Raw genomic sequence first — 19,782 nt, 5'->3', positions numbered from 1 at the left:
ATAGGCTGTATATAAACTCAAATACAGGTAATACTTTTTATAACAATAACTTACAGATACAAACTAATGATAAACTACAATTTCACAAAGAATTGTAAACATTTTGCACAATTTCAGTCCTTTCTTTTAGGCAAAGTGCTCTTGATGACAAATAAATTAACAAATACATAACTAGAGTAGACTACTTCCAGACAATACAAAAAAGGTGTTTAATAAGTCTTGTAAACAACATATAGTTATTTATGCAGAATCCATAAAAGTGTCTTGCAGGCCAACTATACTTACATACTTGGGCAGCAAAATGGTCTTGAAAATGCTTTGGGTGTTAAATAAAAAATTAACATTAATATCTTTTCAACGATATTTTAATACACAATAAATGACTCTTAAGAGTACATCCTTAATAGCTTTTATCCCTGAAAGAAAGGAATTAGGTGTGACTTATTGGCAGTTGTGTCATGGAATGGGGTAGCAAGGGCTGCAGTCCAAGAGCTGTAGGTGAATGAGCTACAAAAATAAAAAAGATTAATTGGTCAACTGCATTGAAAGCAGACAACATTGCAAGCTAGTAAAAAACCCTATATAAGGATGGCTGGGACACAAGTGATCTGTACTAATTTCACCAGCTTTGTCAAGAGCTCTTCTCTAGCTCACTGGTTCTCAATCTTTCCAAAATACTGTACCCTTTCATGAGCCTGATGTGTCTCCCATACATACACCAGGTTTCATCTTCCTTAAAAGCTACTTATTTAGAAAAAAATCAGACAAAAATTCGAAAGTGTCACAGCGCGCCTTTAACTGAAGATGTGCTAACTCTCTCATTTCTACCATAGTTATAATTTTATTTACCTTTCAGTATGATATTTGAACCTATTTCACTTACAAGCATTGTCTGAAGCCAAACCTTTGCTGCCTGGGGCTGAACATGTAACGTAGCTTTGCGGGGCCAGGACAGTTACCCTGGTGTCACCTGAGAATGACAACCCTGCACTTGCAACCCCCTAAACCCATCCCATGGTCTCTCCATGGGCTGCAACCCCTCACCTTGAAAACACTTATCTGGTGAGTACCGATTAGTACTCCCAAGGGTGCATGTATCATTGGTGAGAGCCACTGCTCTAGTGCAGTTACAGGATCCTAGCCAGTAAATGGCATTACAGTTGTTTCCAGCTTCTTCATTCTGGGTCACAAGCTGTTAATGTCATTTCCATCCATGCCCTATTCATGCATTTTATCCTGCAGCTTAGGAAGAAAGCAGACTGACCCTATCTGTGCATAAATGCAGCCAATATCAGGAAATTTGGTTACATTACAATTGTTCCCTAACTTAACTATAAACATGGTTCAAATATGTGTTGACTTGGGTGTGGTGTTGAAACAGCTGAAATCCAAACTACACTACAAACTGGAACTAGATTTTAGGATGGCTTACAGGCATCTGTGTAGTAGTCAGATTCTTCTGCATGTGGAGAGAGCCTTAGTCTGCAATGAAGTTGCCAAGTGTGCCACTAATTTCTAGTACTCTCTCCAAGTCTTCAAATACAAACCCCAAACTAAACTGAAAATAGGATGTCTAAAAATCCTGATTTGGAAAATAAAATGTTTAAAGCAAACACTTTTAAATTTAATATCAACTACAAATGAGCAATAATTCTATTGTAAAATAAACAGCAAAAAAAAATCAAGAGGGTTTAATCAAGAGGGCATCACCAGCATTATGTAGAAAGTACCCAGTGCTGATCTTTATATCCAAATCTCAGCTATGCTAATACAACAAAAGCAACTGCTATAGCACTAGGTAACAGGTGTTAAAAGATGTTAGAGTCCTGGAAGTGAGAATTGATAGACAGATTTCTTTAGTATATAGTATATTATTATTTGTTACCTGATCAATCTTCTTGCTTCAGCTAAAGAAAGCATTGGCATTTTGTAGTTAGATCTGAAGAGTTACTGTACCTACCATCCATGTAACTATGTAGAGCAGTTAACATTGTCCCATCTTGGGGTACATATGCTGAGTATGCCATTTCTTCTAACATTGGTGGAGACAGCCGAGAGGGCTGAACTGCTGTGACAGGAGCAGTGGATGAATGATTAGGACTAACATGTTTCTTATGGCGTGCTCTACAGTTTTGAAACCACACCTGAAAAGGAAGAAAATGTCAATCATGTTGGTTGATTGTATTTAATTTTGACAGTTGATTTAATAAAAATCCTTAAGTTTATAAAAAAAATGGTCTGGTAGCACTTTATAGACTAACACAACATGTAGATGTTAGTTTTTTAGTTTTTTAGATCAGATGTTTAGAACATTCTAAAAAACTCCGGTCATCTGAAGTAGGCTGTGCCCACGAAAGCTCATGATACCATCTACATGTTTTGTTAGTCTATAAAGTGCTACTAGACCACTTTTTTTTCCTATACAGACTAACTCTGCTACCCCTGAAGTTCTTTAAGTTTGTAGTTCAGCTGAAGCTGAATTCAGCATCAAGACCACAGAGCACATGGAACCGTGACTAGATCACCATTACATTGCTGACAAGAACGCTAAAATATCCTTAATAGGCCAGGTTGGGTTTTTAAAGAGTAATTTAGCCTTTTTTTTAAAAAAAGTTGTAACCCTTTGGCTGCCTTCTATAACCTCTGCCTATTCTTATAGAAATAGTGTGTGAGGGTTTGGCTCAGGACCCATTTCTAGGTAGATATGATGTCCTTTAAATCTTAGTTCATGTTAGAGCTGCTGCAATACAGTGCACAGAGTAAATGCAATTAAATCTTGCTGAAAAATTAAATCAGTAAGTTCCATTTTTGTCTAGTAAATGTTGTTTCAACAATGTTTTCATTGAAGAGAATTTTAATAAGACTCATTTAGGTATCTACATAATGTAATCTCCCAAAGTACGTAATGAAAAAAATGTATATTATCTAAAAATATGGATCTAAACAATCTCTTTGAAGGTTTTGATCTGAAATTATGTTTAAAATGACCAGGTTAGATTTCTTTCCAACTGAGAAATTAGCAATTTTTCTTCTTCCAGTATTAACTCAGACTTAGTGTTTGTGAAATAGAATACAATCACCTGTATCACACGCCTGCTCAAGCCGGTTCTTTCTGCCAATTTTTGGAGTGTTTGTGCATCTGGATTGTTGTCTTGAGCAAACTGTGCTTGCATAACCTGAAAAGGTAAGAGATTGGTTTTTTTTTTAAATGTTAAGTGTTGTAAGTGCTGGCAAAGCAGTTATTTATTACAGGTTTCTCTCAAGTTTATGGTCATATCCCATATCAATATAAGGGAATAAAATACCAAAGCATGTTGTCCCAGTTTATCTTTGTAAAATCAATATCTTCAGAGATAGCCCTTTGAGTAATAAAATGGCCACTTAGAATTTGGCCACTTAGAATTGGCAGACACGTTGTTCTTTGTTCTGGTTAGCACTAGTCAGTAGGGGAAAGTAGTACAGTTATGACTGTACTAGAGGTGGATTTTGGCAAAGAATTCACTGAAGAGTAATTTAAGTATTGTTGCTAGATAGACTGCCTAAACTGTAGGCCATTTAATACATAATATGGACACAGAATGAACTTTCAATGACTGACAGGTTCAAAAAGACCAATCAGTCAATATAGGTCATGTATTCTAAAGAGGATCCCTACTTAATCCTTTTGCTGCTTCCCTGAAATCTGTATATAATTTAGAAGTGCTGTGTTTGCCCCAAGTTTACCTTTAATCCATCTCAGAATGGCAAACAGGCTGCATATAACAGACCTCCTCTTGGCTCTCTCACTAACAACATCAGACATAGTTCAGCACGGGGTTATGGTGGTAAGGTGCAATATTTTGACAACTGAAAACCTGATTACTTGTCAGGTTTAAAAATAATGAAAGGCATCTTTGGTAAAAGATGATGTCACATTAACTTGTGTCTTGATTAAGTTCTAATTTTCCATAAGTTCCTTGTATAGCTTCAACTGGAAAAAAAATGTTCACTTCCTGTCCTAAACTGGCATTATTGAACAATTTCTGTATTTTGCCTTTGGAGAATGACTTCATGTGGGTAGCTGGCAAACTACATATGCTCAAACTATACAGTTTGTGAAGTACTTGGGAGTGTCTTCATTTGAAAGGTACTGTTATAAAGGACCACGTGAGAATAGAGAGAGCATTTTCCTTATCTAACAAAAATCTGTATGGCCCTTTGCTGGTGGTTCTGTAGCCATGTTAAGGAAAATCTAAATTCGCTTACTTTTGGACTGTGGTGACTGATGATGCATTTGCCATGTATGTGTTTGCAAACTTTTTCATACTCTGGACCAAACATGGGATGGGTTTCCTAGACCACTTCCTCACATTTCAAGTTTCATAGACTAACCTCTTCTATTGATAACACTGCAGAATTCCAGGGGCAACTACAGCAATTGCTTCCATTGAGAATCATGGTACAAAAGAAGCCCACGAGGGATTTATCTTTTTTGGAGGTGGGTTAATTGTGCTCCCCCATTTTGATATTAATTTACTATCCCCTTTCCTGGGTTTGGTTGGCTGGAAACAGTGAGAAGAGTTCACACCCTGTTACGATCCTGCTCTCCATGGATGACAATTTGTAAAATGGTGTAAATGGGTGTGGTACTGCTAGATGACATTTTGTTTCCTATGTGGAAGGGACAGTTGCAAGTTAGATACAATGTAAACTAGAGGCTACTCTTCTTAGCTGTCCAGTTCACATAAGCAGCTCGTCGACATCTTGTGGAAGCGAATCCAAAGCAGAAATGGTTTAATCAAGATTTAGGACAGCCTTAGAAACAGAATCACCTCTTCACTAATACATAGCCCTCACGAATACCATCTTGACTTTATTCTCCAAACACTTTAGATATAGATAACAATCCACTCCATTTGAGCCACATCAGCATTTAGATTTGTCAATGAGTTTGAGTATGGACAACAAGACTGCCCAGGGACTTTATCGATAAAGTGCTTTGTTTTATACATTATCTTTTAAATTGGTTGTGGAGCTAAATGATTTTTTCCATTGGATATTACCATGTATTAGTCAATTTTCAGATTCCCTATAACAATTCATCTATCCCTCTAGGGTTTCATAAAGTGAAACTATAAACCTGAATCTATTCCATAATTTGTCTTCCCCCATTTACAGAGCTAATATTTTACATCAGTATCTAATCTTCTAGTTTGTCTTAAATAGAAGCCCATTCTATCACTCAGTTTTATATGGAAAAAAATGATAGTTTCTTACTTGTTAATTGGGTTCTCCATGTCCCAATATGCCAGCCCATATTGTGGGTATAAGTCCTCCTACCAGCAGATGGAAAGAGGAAAAAAGTAAAGCTCTTGTGAAGTCAAAGTTTGTAAAGTGCTTTGAATAACAGAGCACTACATAAGAGTCAATTACTAAGTTATAAAGGCAGTTAAGCTGGATGAACCTCTTCAGACTTCCTGAGCATCAAAAAAAAAAAAATCTATTCTGTTCATATTAAAGCTCCATAAAAAAGTTAAAGGGGGAAATTAGTCCCACTGTCACCAACACAAGAGTGACAGGGTGAGATGCCTAGGCTGATCAAGAATACTACCTCTGAATGTTCTGCCTATTGAGTGTGAATTTGAAAAGCACCTTCTAGTTCTCAAACAGGTGTGTGGTGGGTACCAGAGAAGAACAGATGGATGGATTACAACATGTATAAGCCTCAACTTCCATAAATGCATCTCAAGAAGCTTCGCATATCAGGTCTCTTTAAAGACACAAAAAGCTACGTGATACACATCCACATAGTCACTTTACATATTTCTCCAAGAGAAACATTCTCCATTCCCTCAACCTCCACTTGTCAAATTATTCTGAGTAGGAGCCAAGGCTATCTATACCTGCCAGCATATGCTGCTTCAATGCAGTTTTAAAAATCAAAGGTAGTGATTATTAGAAGCTGTTCTTGGTGCATTCATGAAGGATCTGACTTTCTAATTTAGAGTTTTCTTTCAATTTAAATAGAAAAAAAGCCTTCATATACGTGATATAAAGAAAATACTGCATGTGTTATTTCATGGCTCCAGAGAAAAGCTTTCTGACCCACAAGGAAAAACAAAGAAGAGCCACAATTTGAGCCCTAGATCAAAATATTGTAACTAAGAAAGAGATGCCAATTTGAAAATAAGTAACTCCAGAAATCAAGGACAGTGTTAAATTTAGAAAATGTAATCTTCTAAAAGGCTCTGCCTAGCAAGGTTAAGTATAAAAGTATGCTCAAATTGAACTGGACAGCAAAAATAATTCATTCCTAAATCTAATGGGCCCAGAAACCTGAAGAACATTCTTCTCAATCATCCTGAGAAACTAGGATACCGTCCGTTTAACCCGAGAGGGGGCTTAAATGTTTCATTTGCGGCAATTCCAGAGGAGCACTGATTAGCACAATTTCTGTTCCCTTGGTGGGTTCTGGCTCCAGCTCAGCTTTGGATTTCAGAATCACAGAACTATGGATAGCAGCAAGGGAAAGGAAATTTCTCTTTGCCTAGAACAAGAGTCCTCAAGTACAAGATACTTCTTTGTGCCCTCCTCCCCTGAATTGCTGATATACACATATTGCACTTCTGTTTAAAGTATCTTCGCCTATTCCTTCCCTTTGATTTGCAGCAGAAATGGCAAACTGGGTTTCCGACAGTGAACTAAGAGACCAATCTCCACCTAGAGCCAGTAGCCACATTACTACATTATGGCTGAAGTGCTTCGTGCACATTACTTCCACCCTGTTGGGCCACTATAGAGACAACTCTTAATGAATACTCTTTTTATATCTGCTAAGGAAGGACGATAGGCTGACCAGACATTGCTCAGATTGAGGCAGCAGAGAAGTCAAATTTAAGAGTGGCTGCATGTAAAAGCTTGCAGAGTACACTCTAGCGGGCTATTTCTTTAGAGAGTCCAACACCAATAAGAACACACTAGACCATAAAAATAAAGCATTGGTTAAGGAACTAAATAGTATCTTCAGTTTTATAGCTTGAGTCTGCAAAAGAAATATTTTGCTGACTTGAGTACCAGGCATGACTAAGACACAAATTCCTGAGATTGAAAAAAAGTCTCAATCATTTGTCTCAATTTGTCACCCAGACAAGACTGAATCCTACTCTCTTGCCAGACACACACATATACTGCTGATTCTACCTGCAGCAATCCATCCTTCAGGTCAGGGAGGACAGAGTGTTCCTCCTCCCAGAGAGCCACAATAAGGACTACTATTGTGTCTTGGTGATTCTGGTATTCACTACAGAGGACAGGACCCTACACTGTCAGTGCCAAACAGAGTGAAAAATGGAAAACTGTTACACACCATTAAATGGGGATGTGCACAAATATGAAATGGGACACACAAAGAGATGCCACCTTCATAATCTGCAGGAGCTGGAATCTTTATCTATTCCTTCTGTTGCCCCTTTAATGATGGGGCTGCCACTGGTCATAGATTTTATCTTGAGAAGGCTAAAAATCAGATTCTTCCTCCAAGGTCAAATGATCTGAATTATTCCATGACTGAAAAACTATTTCTTTTCATGGGGGATAGTGCCCAGTGAGCAACTTCACATCAGAGACAAGGTCCAAGGCTGCAAATCTTACTAGGTCATAGCCAAGGGAGTTGACAATGTAAGAGGAAGCCCTAGTGACATAGGAGATTCAGCCAGCCAGACCCCTTTAGCGCAGACTTGACCTCACAAGAGTTTTGATTCATCACTCCCACAACACACAGTCTCCCATGTGTTCATCATAAGCAGTATATCCACTGACTGAGCTGGTATAGAGGGATGTTGGAAAGCGTTTCATACCATATAGTATGTCCAAACCAAAGGAGCAAATTGTGGTAGTAATAGTCTCATGCTGCTTAATTTTCAAATACACTCCTTCAGAGTTTAGCTTTGTCTGTACCCTACCATCTCTATGAAAAAAATGTTTTTGCCCTGAAACAAGTAGAGGTGAGTACTGAAACAAAGATCCAAGAAAATAAGCCAACATCTCACCCTTAAATATAGAGGAGAATGTGCTTTAATAGAGTCGAAATCTGAATGTTTTGGAACAGAGGAGGAGGAGGAGAAGGAAGGAATCATCATTTAACAGTCTTCATTAATACTTGTTTGATAGGTCATTCACATATTTACGATCTTCATAGTTAAGCATAACACAGAGAGATTAGTCCTTCCTCCATGAAAGACAAATTCCAAAAGAAAGTAGTTCAGTTATTCCACCTCTCTCACCATATAAAATAAGGGTTAATTTTACTGAAGCCAACCTGTGAGTTCCTATTTACTATGTTCACATCGGAGTACTTTCCAGTTTTGAGGACACAGTCATGATGGTGATTAAAAAGCTGATTGGGGTGGAATAATGAAATCAAACTTCACCACACTGGTATCCTGAGAAATCATATGAAGTACATTTCCCTTTGTATTTTTTTTTATAATACATAGCTCTGAAGATATTTTTTCTTTCATTATTCATAGGGATGTCTGTTTGATTAAATGGATTTCATCAAGCAGTCCTAATAGATCAACATTTTGGCTTCCACTTTGCAGAATTCCTAACTGCCCTGAGGGAAAGAAAAAGCTAGCAGAGTAACTATTTCATATTAAACTACTAAAGCTAACAAATTATTCCAGAAACATGTTTTGTCTTAATCATTTGTTAAATAAATAGTTTAGAACACCAGAAAATAGATCATATATAACATACATACGACTAAAATCTTCATGCAATTCTAAACTGTCAGTTTTCAGTGCTCACAATGCTGCTTCTAACCTGGAGTTGATCCGCTGTGAAGCTGGTCCGAGCTCTTTTTGCTGGTTTTGGATGATTGACATCTTGTTCTGTAAGTAATGCTCCTTCCACACTAATCCCATTCCCTGATATGGAAAAGAAAATCTATATATTGATGATTCAGAGTAATATTAGTCATGAGTCTCACTATTCTGAAATAGATTTTTAATGTTTGTTGGCTGGGTATTATGGAATAGTACATTGGGCCCTGATTTATTCAATATTACTTTGGTATTAATTTGGAGTCATTTCACTGATATCCAGATTTCACTGAAATAAGGGAGAGCAAGATTTGGTCAAGCATTACGTTTGCAAAGTTGCAGACCAACTGGATAAGCTAGACATGTTTTACTTTTCAGAAATATAGAAAGGGAGTTGAACATATGAGAGTAAGTGTAAACATATTGTGTAGTTTGAACATTACTTGAGTTAAATACATGTGCCTCTTGCTTAATAAAGCTAGATACATTTTTTTATATAAAGGGTGATGAAATAAAAGCAGCAAATCTAGTTAAAGCTAAATGACAGTCAAACTAGGAATTTAATAACAAAAGCACCATATTACCATTTTCAACTTCTCTTTTTAGATTGTCCAACATGCAATCATAATGTACTCTACAAAGGACTTTCTCTTCAACCAAAGCAAACTCCTCTCCAGTGGAAAGCTGCCTTTTGCAGGAAAAGCAGGCAAAACATGCTAGGTGATACACATTTCCCTTGGCCCTTCGGACCCAGTCAGTAGAATGGATGTGCCTACCACAACGAGAACAACGGGTTCCATACCGCCTGCAACAAAGAAAAAACAAAAGACTGTCAAAAGAAGCTAGTCATCTAAAACATGACTATCAAACTAGCAATATTAGTGACAATTTGATGGGGAAACAGTCCATGAGATTCATGGTAAGTGCACTCACAATCAGCATTGTTTAGATGACTGTAGAATTTGTGTTTTTCTAGAGAAATTTTTAAAAAGTTTCTATCGGGTTGTTGTTAAAATAGGGCTACAGCCCTATTACAAGTTTGACACTTTCCTTAAGGCAGAGGGCAAAATGTAATTCACAGTCAACTATTATTCAGTTCTAGGACCTCCCAGTTATTCAAACATATTTCATATTGCCTAAATTATTTGGGTAGACTTAATTCTATTATAGTTCTTCAAATTCTAACTGAAATTTAAAATAGAAAATATATCTACAGGGGAAAAATTAAATTCCAGGGAATAACTAGAGGGAAAGTACAGCATCTAGTTTTGTTATCTTTAGAAGAACTTCAAGTATCAAACATATCTAGATTACAGAGATAATATATTTTCCCATCAGAATCTGACTATTTTAAAGAGGAAGATGACTACAATATATCTATTATAAACATGAATCCTTATTTTTTAGAATCATGTGACATCTCTTCCAAAATGAATGCTTAAACTTCAGCTCCAAGAAATCTAAACTAGTCTAGTTTATCAAAAGGACTAAGCACTCATCAGTATATTTTGAATTACTATTTAGTTTAAATTAATCTTTCAATATTAAAGCTGTCATCAAATGAATGTTTACTTCATGGTTGAATATTCCCTACCTGCTTTTGACTTGAGGTGAAATCTTAGCTGCACTGAAGTCAATGGCAAAGCGCCCGTTGACTAAAAAAAGGCATCAGAACTTCACTCCAGATCTTGTCAAGTGCAAATTCCTCTCAATTCCCTTTGAAGCCAGTACAAGTTTTCCCTATCTCACAGGACCATACCTTAATCTGGCAGTGAATGACACACTTTCAAAATCACCTGCTTGCAATAATTACAATGTGCTGATTTACAACATGCTTACAAGTTGCATGGAGATTTTTTAAAATTATATTTTACTGTTTAGTAAGACTTTTCTGTAGCACCCTACGGGTCATTGCTTGTGTTATAAGGAATTATATCCACTTTTGTTTGGACTAGAACATCACAGTTCTACTTTGTAGTATTGATCCAGCACTATTGAAAGAAAGTATTAATCTGACGATTTTACAGTCTATATTGTAGCAGGGGCCTTTGCTTCTATTGTGGATTTAATTGCCTCATGGGCCTCAACAGTAATAGAGAGGTAGCTGTGTTAGTCTGATCTTGGTAAAACAAAAGGAAAAACTATGTAGCACTTTAAAGACTAACAAGATGGTTTAATAGGTGATGAGCTTTCGTGGGCCAGACCCACTTCCTCAGATCATATTCTGGAAGAGAATTAGCATGACCATAGATACCAAAGGAATACAATGAAAAAAGTGAACACATTATTAAACTGACAAATCAGATTTATTACAGAAGGTGGAGTGAGGGAGAGGGAGGGAGGGAATAGCCTCAATGAGGGATATTTTGCATAAATGCTGTAGTTATTATATACAACATGGCACATTATATAAATGTAATTAATATATTACAAACTATTATGATGTATTTATTTAAACTGCTCAAGGTCTCCCCAATACCTTCTAAAGAAAATTGAGACACTGGGACATAGTGACTACTGAAAATTGTGAAGATGAAAGACAACCTAAATACCAGTCTGAGTGTATGTCTAGGTGTTACTCACTTGTCACCTCAAAAAAAATGAACTGACGAGTTTTATGTTATACCTGAAATAATCAAGCTTGCAGAAGATATCTTTATCTTTGATGTAGCAACTAGTATGTCTTCCTAGAGACGTTCTGCAAACACTGCATGAGAGACAGCGTACATGCCAGCAGAGATCATTTACCTATGAAAGGGAGAAGACAACAGTCTGGTAGTATTTTTAATTCAAGTCAATAGCAAGGCAAAAGTCCATATTTTGCCATATGCATCACAGATTATCAGAATATACCATACACAAAAGGTTTTTTTTTTAAGGCAACACAGTAGGATTTTATAAATTACTGTTCCAAATTTCATCCAAGTGTAGTTCTTAATTGACTTAAAGTTAGAAATCCTCAGTACAAGCGTCTGTGGTTTTGTGTTTAAGGCAGGATAATGGGAAGTAGGGGATCTGGGTTCTGTTCTTGGCGCCAACACTGACTTCTTGCGCCTAGTTCTGCTCTCACACTTTATTGAGTAATAAAGCAGAATTTGGCCTCAAGTGACTGTGGAAGTCATCTGACCTCTGTTTCCCTATCTGCAAAAAGATCTGCTTAACAGAAAGCGCTAAATTCAATTGATATGAAAAGAGCTTTGAGATTTAAGTACCTGGAATGTTGCCACAAATGACGTCTTAACTTTGTTTTACCAATTGTGTCTACACTCTTATAATTAGTTATGGGCTGCAACTGTCAAAGCAATTTAGGTCTTAAATCCCCCAGCTTTGAAATATCAACCATTGTTTCAGATGCAAAAATCTATAATGCTGTTTCACTTAGGTCTAGTCTACACCTAAAACTTAGGTTGACGTACTCAGTAAAAAGTTTCATGTGCTGTGTGATGTGGTTAAGTTGACCTTTCTCCTACCCTATCCCTCACCTGCCCCACAGCTGAGTTGACTGAAGAATTCTACAGTGATAGAATAACCCCTTTTGTTGCTGTAGCAAGCATACACACTATAGTGCTGCTGCAGCACCTGTGTGTAGACATAACCTACTATTCACTTTCTCTGATTAAGGGTATCAGCAGTTCTCAAAAGTTGTGCAATTTTAAAAATCAATAGTCTATGTAGTGTTTTCTCCATAAGAGCTGTCCATCTATAATATCAGTACTGTCCATTTCAATTATTTGATAAAATGCAGAACAGTTTTTTTTTTAAATATTGGTCTAATTTTTCCTGGCAAATATTAAATGAATCTGGCCAGGAACCAAATACTGAATATGATAAAAAAGTAAAAACATTATGGATCATCCAACATTTTAATGAAAGTGGAAACCAAGCCAACTAGTTCAGAAATAACGAGTAGTCATGTAGCACCTTAGAGACCAATATATATAACATGAACTGTTGTGGGCAAAACCTACTTCTGCAGATGAACTGGAAGCTGGATATGAAGAAGTAGGTTTTGCCTATGAAAGCTCATGATACTATGAATATTTTGTTAGTCCCTAAGGTGCTACAGGACTACTCGTTTTTAAAGTTACAGACTAACATGTTTACTCCTGAGACTTTTTGAACATTTCTGAACTAATCTTAGATACCTTATACCATGAGATCTTCAAAATCTGTGTACTGCATGCAGGAGAACAGCAGATTTAATATCAGTGGTATTGTGTCTTTAGTCAAATATCAGAATAATGCCATAGGAGCCATAGTTTACTTATAACAATAACTTTCAAAATATATGTATGCATATGAAGGCTGTTTTGAGGAGAAATAAACTTCTGCCTTAGTATATTAAAATTTAATGTTGCCTGAATATTGTCTCCCTCAATATAATCATGTTGGCAGCAGTCGTTATTGAAACAGAGACAAAACAAATGGACAGATCAGCACATCACAGTGTACTGCTGATCTATACCTCTGAATATCCTTGTCAATGGTAAGAAACTGCCTTGTTGATAATAGTTGTCAGCAATTGATCCTCACAAGTCATGTTGAAAATGGCTATATTGCTAGTGGAGGCGGGACAAAAGCATTTGGACTGAACCAAATCTCAGTAGCTCTAGTCTAGGAAGAGAGGCTGTGGTATAATAATTTTCTAAGTATTTCCCACTATTGCCAAGAGTGTTTTTTGCATCACTAGTGTTAGCAAACCCTAGTGTCGATGAGCTTCTGGTGTTAAAGCCCCGTCAAATGAAATGGCTCAGAACCATTTTAATTGGAATGATGCTTAAAATGCCAGCAATGGCCCATTTATTATAGGGTCCTTAATGCTGCTAGCATCCTCCTGTAGAAAAAAGGCATGACACACACTTTATACTGGGGACATTTAATATTGTTCCATCTACACTCTTATTTAATCACATACTGAACATTGGCTTAAGTGACCCAGTGGTGACAATCACCATCAACCATGTCTCAAATTCTTAGTGTAGCTAGGAATAGAAAGAGTCAGATATCTGAGTAGCATGAGCACAAGATATTTATATTATTTAAACCATCTCTTGCTTAAGTGGTACAGACTTCATACTTGCATCTGTATTCCAGCTTATACCTAAATTACAAATTCTGTAGTTTTCAGGGAGGAAAAACTGATCAGTGTTTAAGTGATTTATGCAGACCATGATAAATAGTCACTTGGATTCAGAGTTAGTAAACATGGATTCTAATCCCAATCCCACCATACTCTAGTCATTTGAGAACACTGACTATTACCAAGAAAGTCTCAAGAAGAAGGGAGATCTCCCAGAAGGAAAGGCAACGTTAAATTCTTTTCCAGCTACTTTCCTGTCTATCTAACCCATCCTTGAATACTAAAATAGCGTAAATATACGTCTCTTACCTTTACCCCTCCAATCCTCAAGACAATATTTGAATCGAAAAGGCAAACAGAAAAGTATGGAGAAAGGGAAGTAATTGAAAATGCCTTTAGTACTGCTACCTGTTCTGACAGTATAGTAAGAGTGTTAGGTAAGTCGTTTATTTATGAAGCCAAGTGATTAAGTGACTTTAAAAATAATCAGAGGCAAAGTGCCTAGCCTCATGATGGTGGGAAAAAGCTGGAAAGCCTGATCGGAATGCACCCAGAAGCTGCTACCCCAGCAAAGGCTCTAATCCAGACAGTAAATGAAAAACTAACAACTTTATTTTAAAAAAACTTGTGTTTTTTCATATTAGCATCTGGATTTTTTTAATGTCTGACACTTGATTTTTCAACACTTGAGATTGCACTGGAGCAATATTACCAATGTAGCACCTTCTCTCACTGCAAAAGCTAGTAAGCCATCCACATCAGGGATAACTTATTTCTATAGCTGGCGAACTGTTCTGAAGACCAAAGTGTGTGAAATGTCTCATTAGCTACTTACAATGCAACTGTCATTACACAGAACAGGAAAAAAGAAACTGTCCATTGCCTGAGCAACTTACCAGTTTATTTTTAAAGAAAGTGTTTCCTGAGGCAACAATTCCCAAAATGCTTACTTCTAAAACTCTCTCAAACTAGCATCAGCTGTTTGCCTTTCAACTAAACCCCCCACTTCCTGTGAACACTTACTCATGTGCTTGAATTTACACATGGGAGTAGTCCCATTGGCCGCAATGAAACTGCTCTCTCATGTAATGGTAAAGAGCATGTACATCAGCAAGATCAGGGACAAAGATAGGAAAATAAAGCATCTGCCAGTATTTTTGGAAGTGGATGAAGAAGAACTGTATAGACTGTAGCAAGGATGAGACAAATTTCATTATGGAGAATTAAGTCATCCACAATGCAGACAGACTATACAGAACTTCTATATCTGTGCAGTTCCTCGATCCAATTCACTCCGGCTTCAGGGCCCACTGTGAGCAGCTAACACATTTTTAAGACTTTTCAAACCTGTTTATACCGTGTACTCCCACACTTTTAATAAATACTTTTACTAAACACCCTCTGTTCTAGACAAAGCCTAAGTTGTGGGCAGAGATCACTGATAGTGTGCTATTTTAGTTTATGAACATGCAGGTTAAACTATGAAGTTCAGACCATTGGTTTTCTCTTGAACAAATGATATTCAAACTCAGGTTAGGTCTGGTGATTTGTACCACATTTCCCACATGTCATTCATCACTACACAGCACACAAATATTAAATAAGAGACTACTGTACTTTACATAACCCAGTGGCACTATTAAGGAACAAAACTGTGAATTAAGCATTCTAGCTTATGGAGAGACTGTTCTTTGCTAGATACTGTAAGTTCTCAATACCAAAATAATATAAATCTCTAACTGCTACTGATTATTCAGACTGAAATAAAAGAGTACAATTAATATTTTTCCGGATAGTTTTTAAGAAAGTAACCAAACCGGTCACAGAATTTCTAATATTAGCAGCCATATGCTTGTGATGTATTAGTTTCTATAGAATTTCAGAACTTGTTCTGAATTCAACAATGCCAGTTGCTCATTCAATGAAATTGTGCTCATTTAAAATATACTACAAAAAGATATTTCTTCCTAAAGAATTAACGTTTCTTTTTTTGTAGGACAGAAAGGGTAACTCAGGGATGTAAATGGGAGTTTTACCAGTAACCTTCAGTGGGGCTAACATTTCACCTGACCCAGGTATTGTTTTGCAAAAAGGTTTTAGAAAGATGCAGTCTGAAATGGCCAACAAATGAAATTATGAAAAAAGGAACAGAATGGGTTTTAACTTGGTGGTGGCAGTAAAAACAGACACACACTATTTCAAATGTAACTATAGACAGCTAGTAAAAATATTGTTTTCCAGAGGGGGACACTTGAAGGTGAAACAAAGATTCTGGTTGTTTTCGGGTGTATCTTATGAGAAACAAAAGTGCTGAACTGGTTGAAGTTATTTTACTAGAAGTAAAAAAGTCGAGTCTCTCCCGAGCCAAATGCCAAGCTTGACTTCAAATGGAAAAGGCCGGATCCTTGCCGCTAAGGACCCCTATAGATGTGCATCCCAGAGCGGGAGGGAACGAAGCAACCCTCAAGACCCGTTTGCAGGCAAGGCGGGGAAGTCACTCACTGGGCGCTCTCCCCAGTTCCAGCTCCTCAACCCTGGGACCGGGCCTGAAGCGCAGGCAGCCCGCGGCCAACGAAGAACCCCCTGATCCGAGCCCGCCACTCTGAGGCCAGGGACCCGGTGGTTTGGACACAACCCGGGTCTCTCTCCCTGGCGGCCAGCCAGGCCCCCGGGCCAGCGCTGCGCGCGGCAGCCGGCGCTAATGAGCTGACGGGACGGGATTCAAGAGGGCAGCGCCGGGCCGCGCGCACTCACCTTGAGTAGGTACTTGTCCACGATCTCCAGGCCGCAGCTGCTGCACAGGCACTTGCTGGGGGCGCAGCCGGGGGCCGAGGCCATGGACCGGGGCGAGGAGGAGGGGGACAGCGGCGCAGAGGAAGGGCAGGAGTCCTCGTCCCCTGCCGCCTCGGGGCTCACCTGGGGGGAGAAGAGCGAGGGGCCTGTTAGCGCGCTGGGACCGTTCCTCACCCCCCACTGCCCCGAGCACCCCACTTACCAGGTCCCCTTCCCCGGCGCCTTGCCGCCGCCTGCCCCCCGCTCTCCCGCACTCCTCGGCCATGAGCCCCGGGAACTGCAGGGCAAACGGGAGAGCTGAGTGCGCCGCAGGCCCCCCACCCCCGCCTCCTCCCCGGGCTGGGGGCTGATGAGGCCACCTGGAGCCGGAGGCGATGCCTGGGGGCTTCTATGGGGGGCGGTGGCAGCTCCGGCCTGACCCCACCGCGAGTGCGCCCCCGGTGCCCTAGGAGCGCGCCTGACCCCCGGGCTGGGGGCAGAAGGTTAATACCCTCCCCCCTTCTCCTCCTCCTCCAGCCGGCCTTGAGGAGGGAGGGGGGCTCGTTACTCTAATAACTGCAATTAAAAGGGCAAGGCTGCGCCGTGCCGAGCGGCCCCCGCGCTGGAGAACCCCAAAGGGAAAGAGCTTTAATGGGACACTTGAAGGCTAATTACCGCAGCCTGGTGTTTGTTCCAGTGACGCTTTGAATGAAAACGCTTCGGAGTCAAGGCAGCCAGCGGCTCCTTGGTAAACTTGCTGCAATTAGAGCCGCGAGCGCCTTACACTCGTTGCTTTAAGGTGTAAATTGCCACTTACACGCTCAATAAGAGACAACAGTTGAGCTCCTAGAGGATTATTTTTAAGCGGCGCAGAAAGCAAGTCGAATAATGGAAAATATCCAGCTGAATTTAATTTGGTGCCATTAAAAAAAATCGCACCTTTGTTCAATCGCGGGTCAACATTTTTTTAAAGCAATCCAAGCGCGAGTGCTGTTCCGCACACGCTCCCAGCTCTACGTACGCCTTGCTTTTCGGATAGCGAGTGTAGCTGTTTTTGTCTACACACCCCACAACCACTTCCTAGTTTTCAAAGCTTCCTGAAGTTATACGAAAGCCAGCGCAGGAGAAAAATCTATTGTTGGTTCCTTAAAAGGAAAAGTACAAAACAGGCTTTGTATATGAACCTAGTACACATCTACAGCGCATCTGATGCAATATTGCTTAAATTCCCCAAGGATTAATATTCATTGCGCGTGATATTTTCCACTCAAAGCTATTTGTACAGAACCACTCTGGATTTTTTTTTTAATGTTGATTGCCCTAAAAATACGGGATTCGCTTTACTTGGTCAGAAAATAACCGCGCGCTCCTGAATACTTTAAATATTCCTATGCAAATTAACATAGCCACAACATAGCCTCTCTCTCATCGGTGAAAGGTCTCTATTTTCTAGGTACACATTTACCAAGCTAGGTTTATTTTCATATTAGCATCTTTAGTGAGTTCAATTCGGAGCTCTACTTGTATCAGTTTACGGCTTTAAAGTTAAAATTATCGGGCTGATTGGACTGTCCCTTTATTCAGATTAATTTAAAGGCCTTAGTGTGTCTCAAAGCTAAACAATTTCCTCCCTCCTCCCCGAGGCCTCTTCCTTTCCGGCGGGACGCTTTAGCTATCAAAACATGCTTCGCGAATTATAATCCACTGCCAGGTCTAACACTCGAAAAATTATGGAGCTCATAGTTTGGAAATATGCGCCTGCATCCCTGAGAAACCGCCAATTGGCGCTCCCTGCAGCGCTTCTGGGTTTTGCCTAGGATCCGCTCACCTTCTCCGTGGAAATACCAAGCGCAGGGATGTCCTTGTCTTCCAGTTTACACACAAACATCTGATCGCTCTTCCAATACATGGCACTGCTGGGACCTGTTATCACATACCAACTCCAGAAAGGGCAGCGCTTCCAACGATAGATAAAACACAAAAGCACCTTTAAAGGGTGGGGTGGGGGAAAAAAAGCTCCAAGGCCCGTCTGTTGCCCCTACTTGCAAGGGTGTTCTTAAGATCCTGTTCCCAACTTCACTGATGTGAGGCCCTTCAGAAAAAAAAGTTTTGTTTTCAAGTGGGTGGAACCTTGCAAAGAAAAAAAAAACCCCGCAGCCTTTTGCTGGCTTTCTAGCCTCACCTCCTTGTGTAAAACCCGCCTTCTGTACATGTTGAGATCTTTATCGTTACAAGCAAACTTGCTCCAGTTTTTTGCTCTTAAAAGAACAGGCACCGCTAACCCTTCTAAAGAGCTTTGTCTTCATCGTTTGCCATAGCTTCTCCCCCAAACCTAAACAAAGATTCAGGTTACATTTCTTTCTGTGTAGTTAAAGACGACAAACATTAGGGAAAGCAAGAGTATGTGTGAAATGTATGTTTTATCTATTCTACTGAAATCCGAAGCCCGAGTGTGTTTGTTTCGCCCAGAGAAACGCTGCAGATTCTAAAACCACCTAGCTCGTTTTTGTTCTTACCCAAATCTCCCAAGTTCCTCTGAATAAAACCTTTTCCATTAAGATAAAAAAGGAACATCTGAGCAGCCTAAAGCTCAAGCTGTAGCTTTGAAATTAAACATAAAAGAATAAAATATGTTGCTAATTAGCGTCCGTATCTTTTATCGCCAACTGGACAGAGACTGTCATGAGTTGGCTGTCCACTGGCTTGAAAAATTAGAGAGAATACCAACAAGGAAATAATTCTGTGTAGGTTGTTTGTGCATTTTTCTTATGATTCTAGAACCAACCCATTCCCCGTAGAATTTCACCAAACAAAACAGCACCGCTGCGTTCCGAACCCTTTCATTAGAATAAAGCAACAACTTCTGCAACTTCCAGGTGAAGAGGTAAATACTGTGTCGGCTTCTGCGTAGGTATTTAACTAAATCATATCCATGTGGCTTTAATTAAAGTTCTATTTATTTTTCCATTCCACTCTCCCCCTTTTTGCTTTAGATCTGTCTAAAGGTAAAAGTATAGATGCAAGGCATTTTTGTCAGCGCTGTGGTAAAACAGGCGGCAAGTGGTTTGGTTTAGCTGTTTAAACGCTTGGAAATAATGCAAGTTTCTCTGATAATAGGGTGACTCTTGT

The 19,782-nt window shown here is 39.1% G+C and overlaps 1 protein-coding gene across 4 annotated transcripts; it reads right to left on the bottom strand.

Annotated features, from left to right (window-relative positions):
• Positions 1-142: 142 nt before the first annotated feature.
• On the bottom strand, positions 143-19,512 carry LHX8 (LIM homeobox 8). Of its 4 annotated transcripts, none has more exons than XM_075936257.1 (11): positions 19,439-19,512; positions 18,836-18,985; positions 18,482-18,745; positions 16,877-16,951; positions 16,636-16,797; positions 11,428-11,549; positions 9,386-9,606; positions 8,803-8,906; positions 3,081-3,176; positions 1,961-2,144; positions 143-507 (listed from the first exon to the last, which is right to left on the bottom strand). In XM_075936257.1, the coding sequence occupies exons 3-11, from the start codon at positions 18,560-18,562 to the stop codon at positions 431-433; spliced, it is 1,122 nt and encodes a 373-aa protein (XP_075792372.1). In that variant the 5' UTR covers positions 18,563-18,745; positions 18,836-18,985; positions 19,439-19,512; the 3' UTR covers positions 143-430. The 4 variants fall into 4 exon arrangements, with proteins under 4 accessions (XP_075792372.1, XP_075792373.1, XP_075792376.1 ...); XM_075936260.1 differs by lacking the exon at positions 143-507 and adding an exon at positions 5,257-5,315 and having other exon boundaries at positions 2,008-2,144; XM_075936258.1 differs by lacking the exon at positions 16,877-16,951.
• Between the last annotated feature and the right edge of the window lie 270 nt (positions 19,513-19,782).

This window comes from Pelodiscus sinensis, chromosome 9 (assembly GCF_049634645.1).
Source record: "Pelodiscus sinensis isolate JC-2024 chromosome 9, ASM4963464v1, whole genome shotgun sequence".
In the NCBI taxonomy this organism is placed as follows: Eukaryota; Metazoa; Chordata; order Testudines; family Trionychidae; genus Pelodiscus; species Pelodiscus sinensis.
The sequence above is the reverse complement of the archived record's forward strand: the minus strand, read 5'-3'. Positions and strand labels throughout refer to the sequence as shown.

Excerpts from the sequence above, each read along its gene's own strand:
- LHX8 (XM_075936257.1), bottom strand. The coding sequence starts at position 18,562 with ATGTATTGGAAGAGCGATCAGATGTTTGTGTGTAAACTGGAAGACAAG. Across the intron at positions 11,550-16,635 it reads TGGACAAGTACCTACTCAAG|GTAAATGATCTCTGCTGGCA; the intron begins GTGAGTGCGCGC and ends TCCCTTTCATAG. Across the intron at positions 9,607-11,427 it reads TGCAAGCTTGATTATTTCAG|GCGGTATGGAACCCGTTGTT; the intron begins GTATAACATAAA and ends TCTTTGTTGCAG.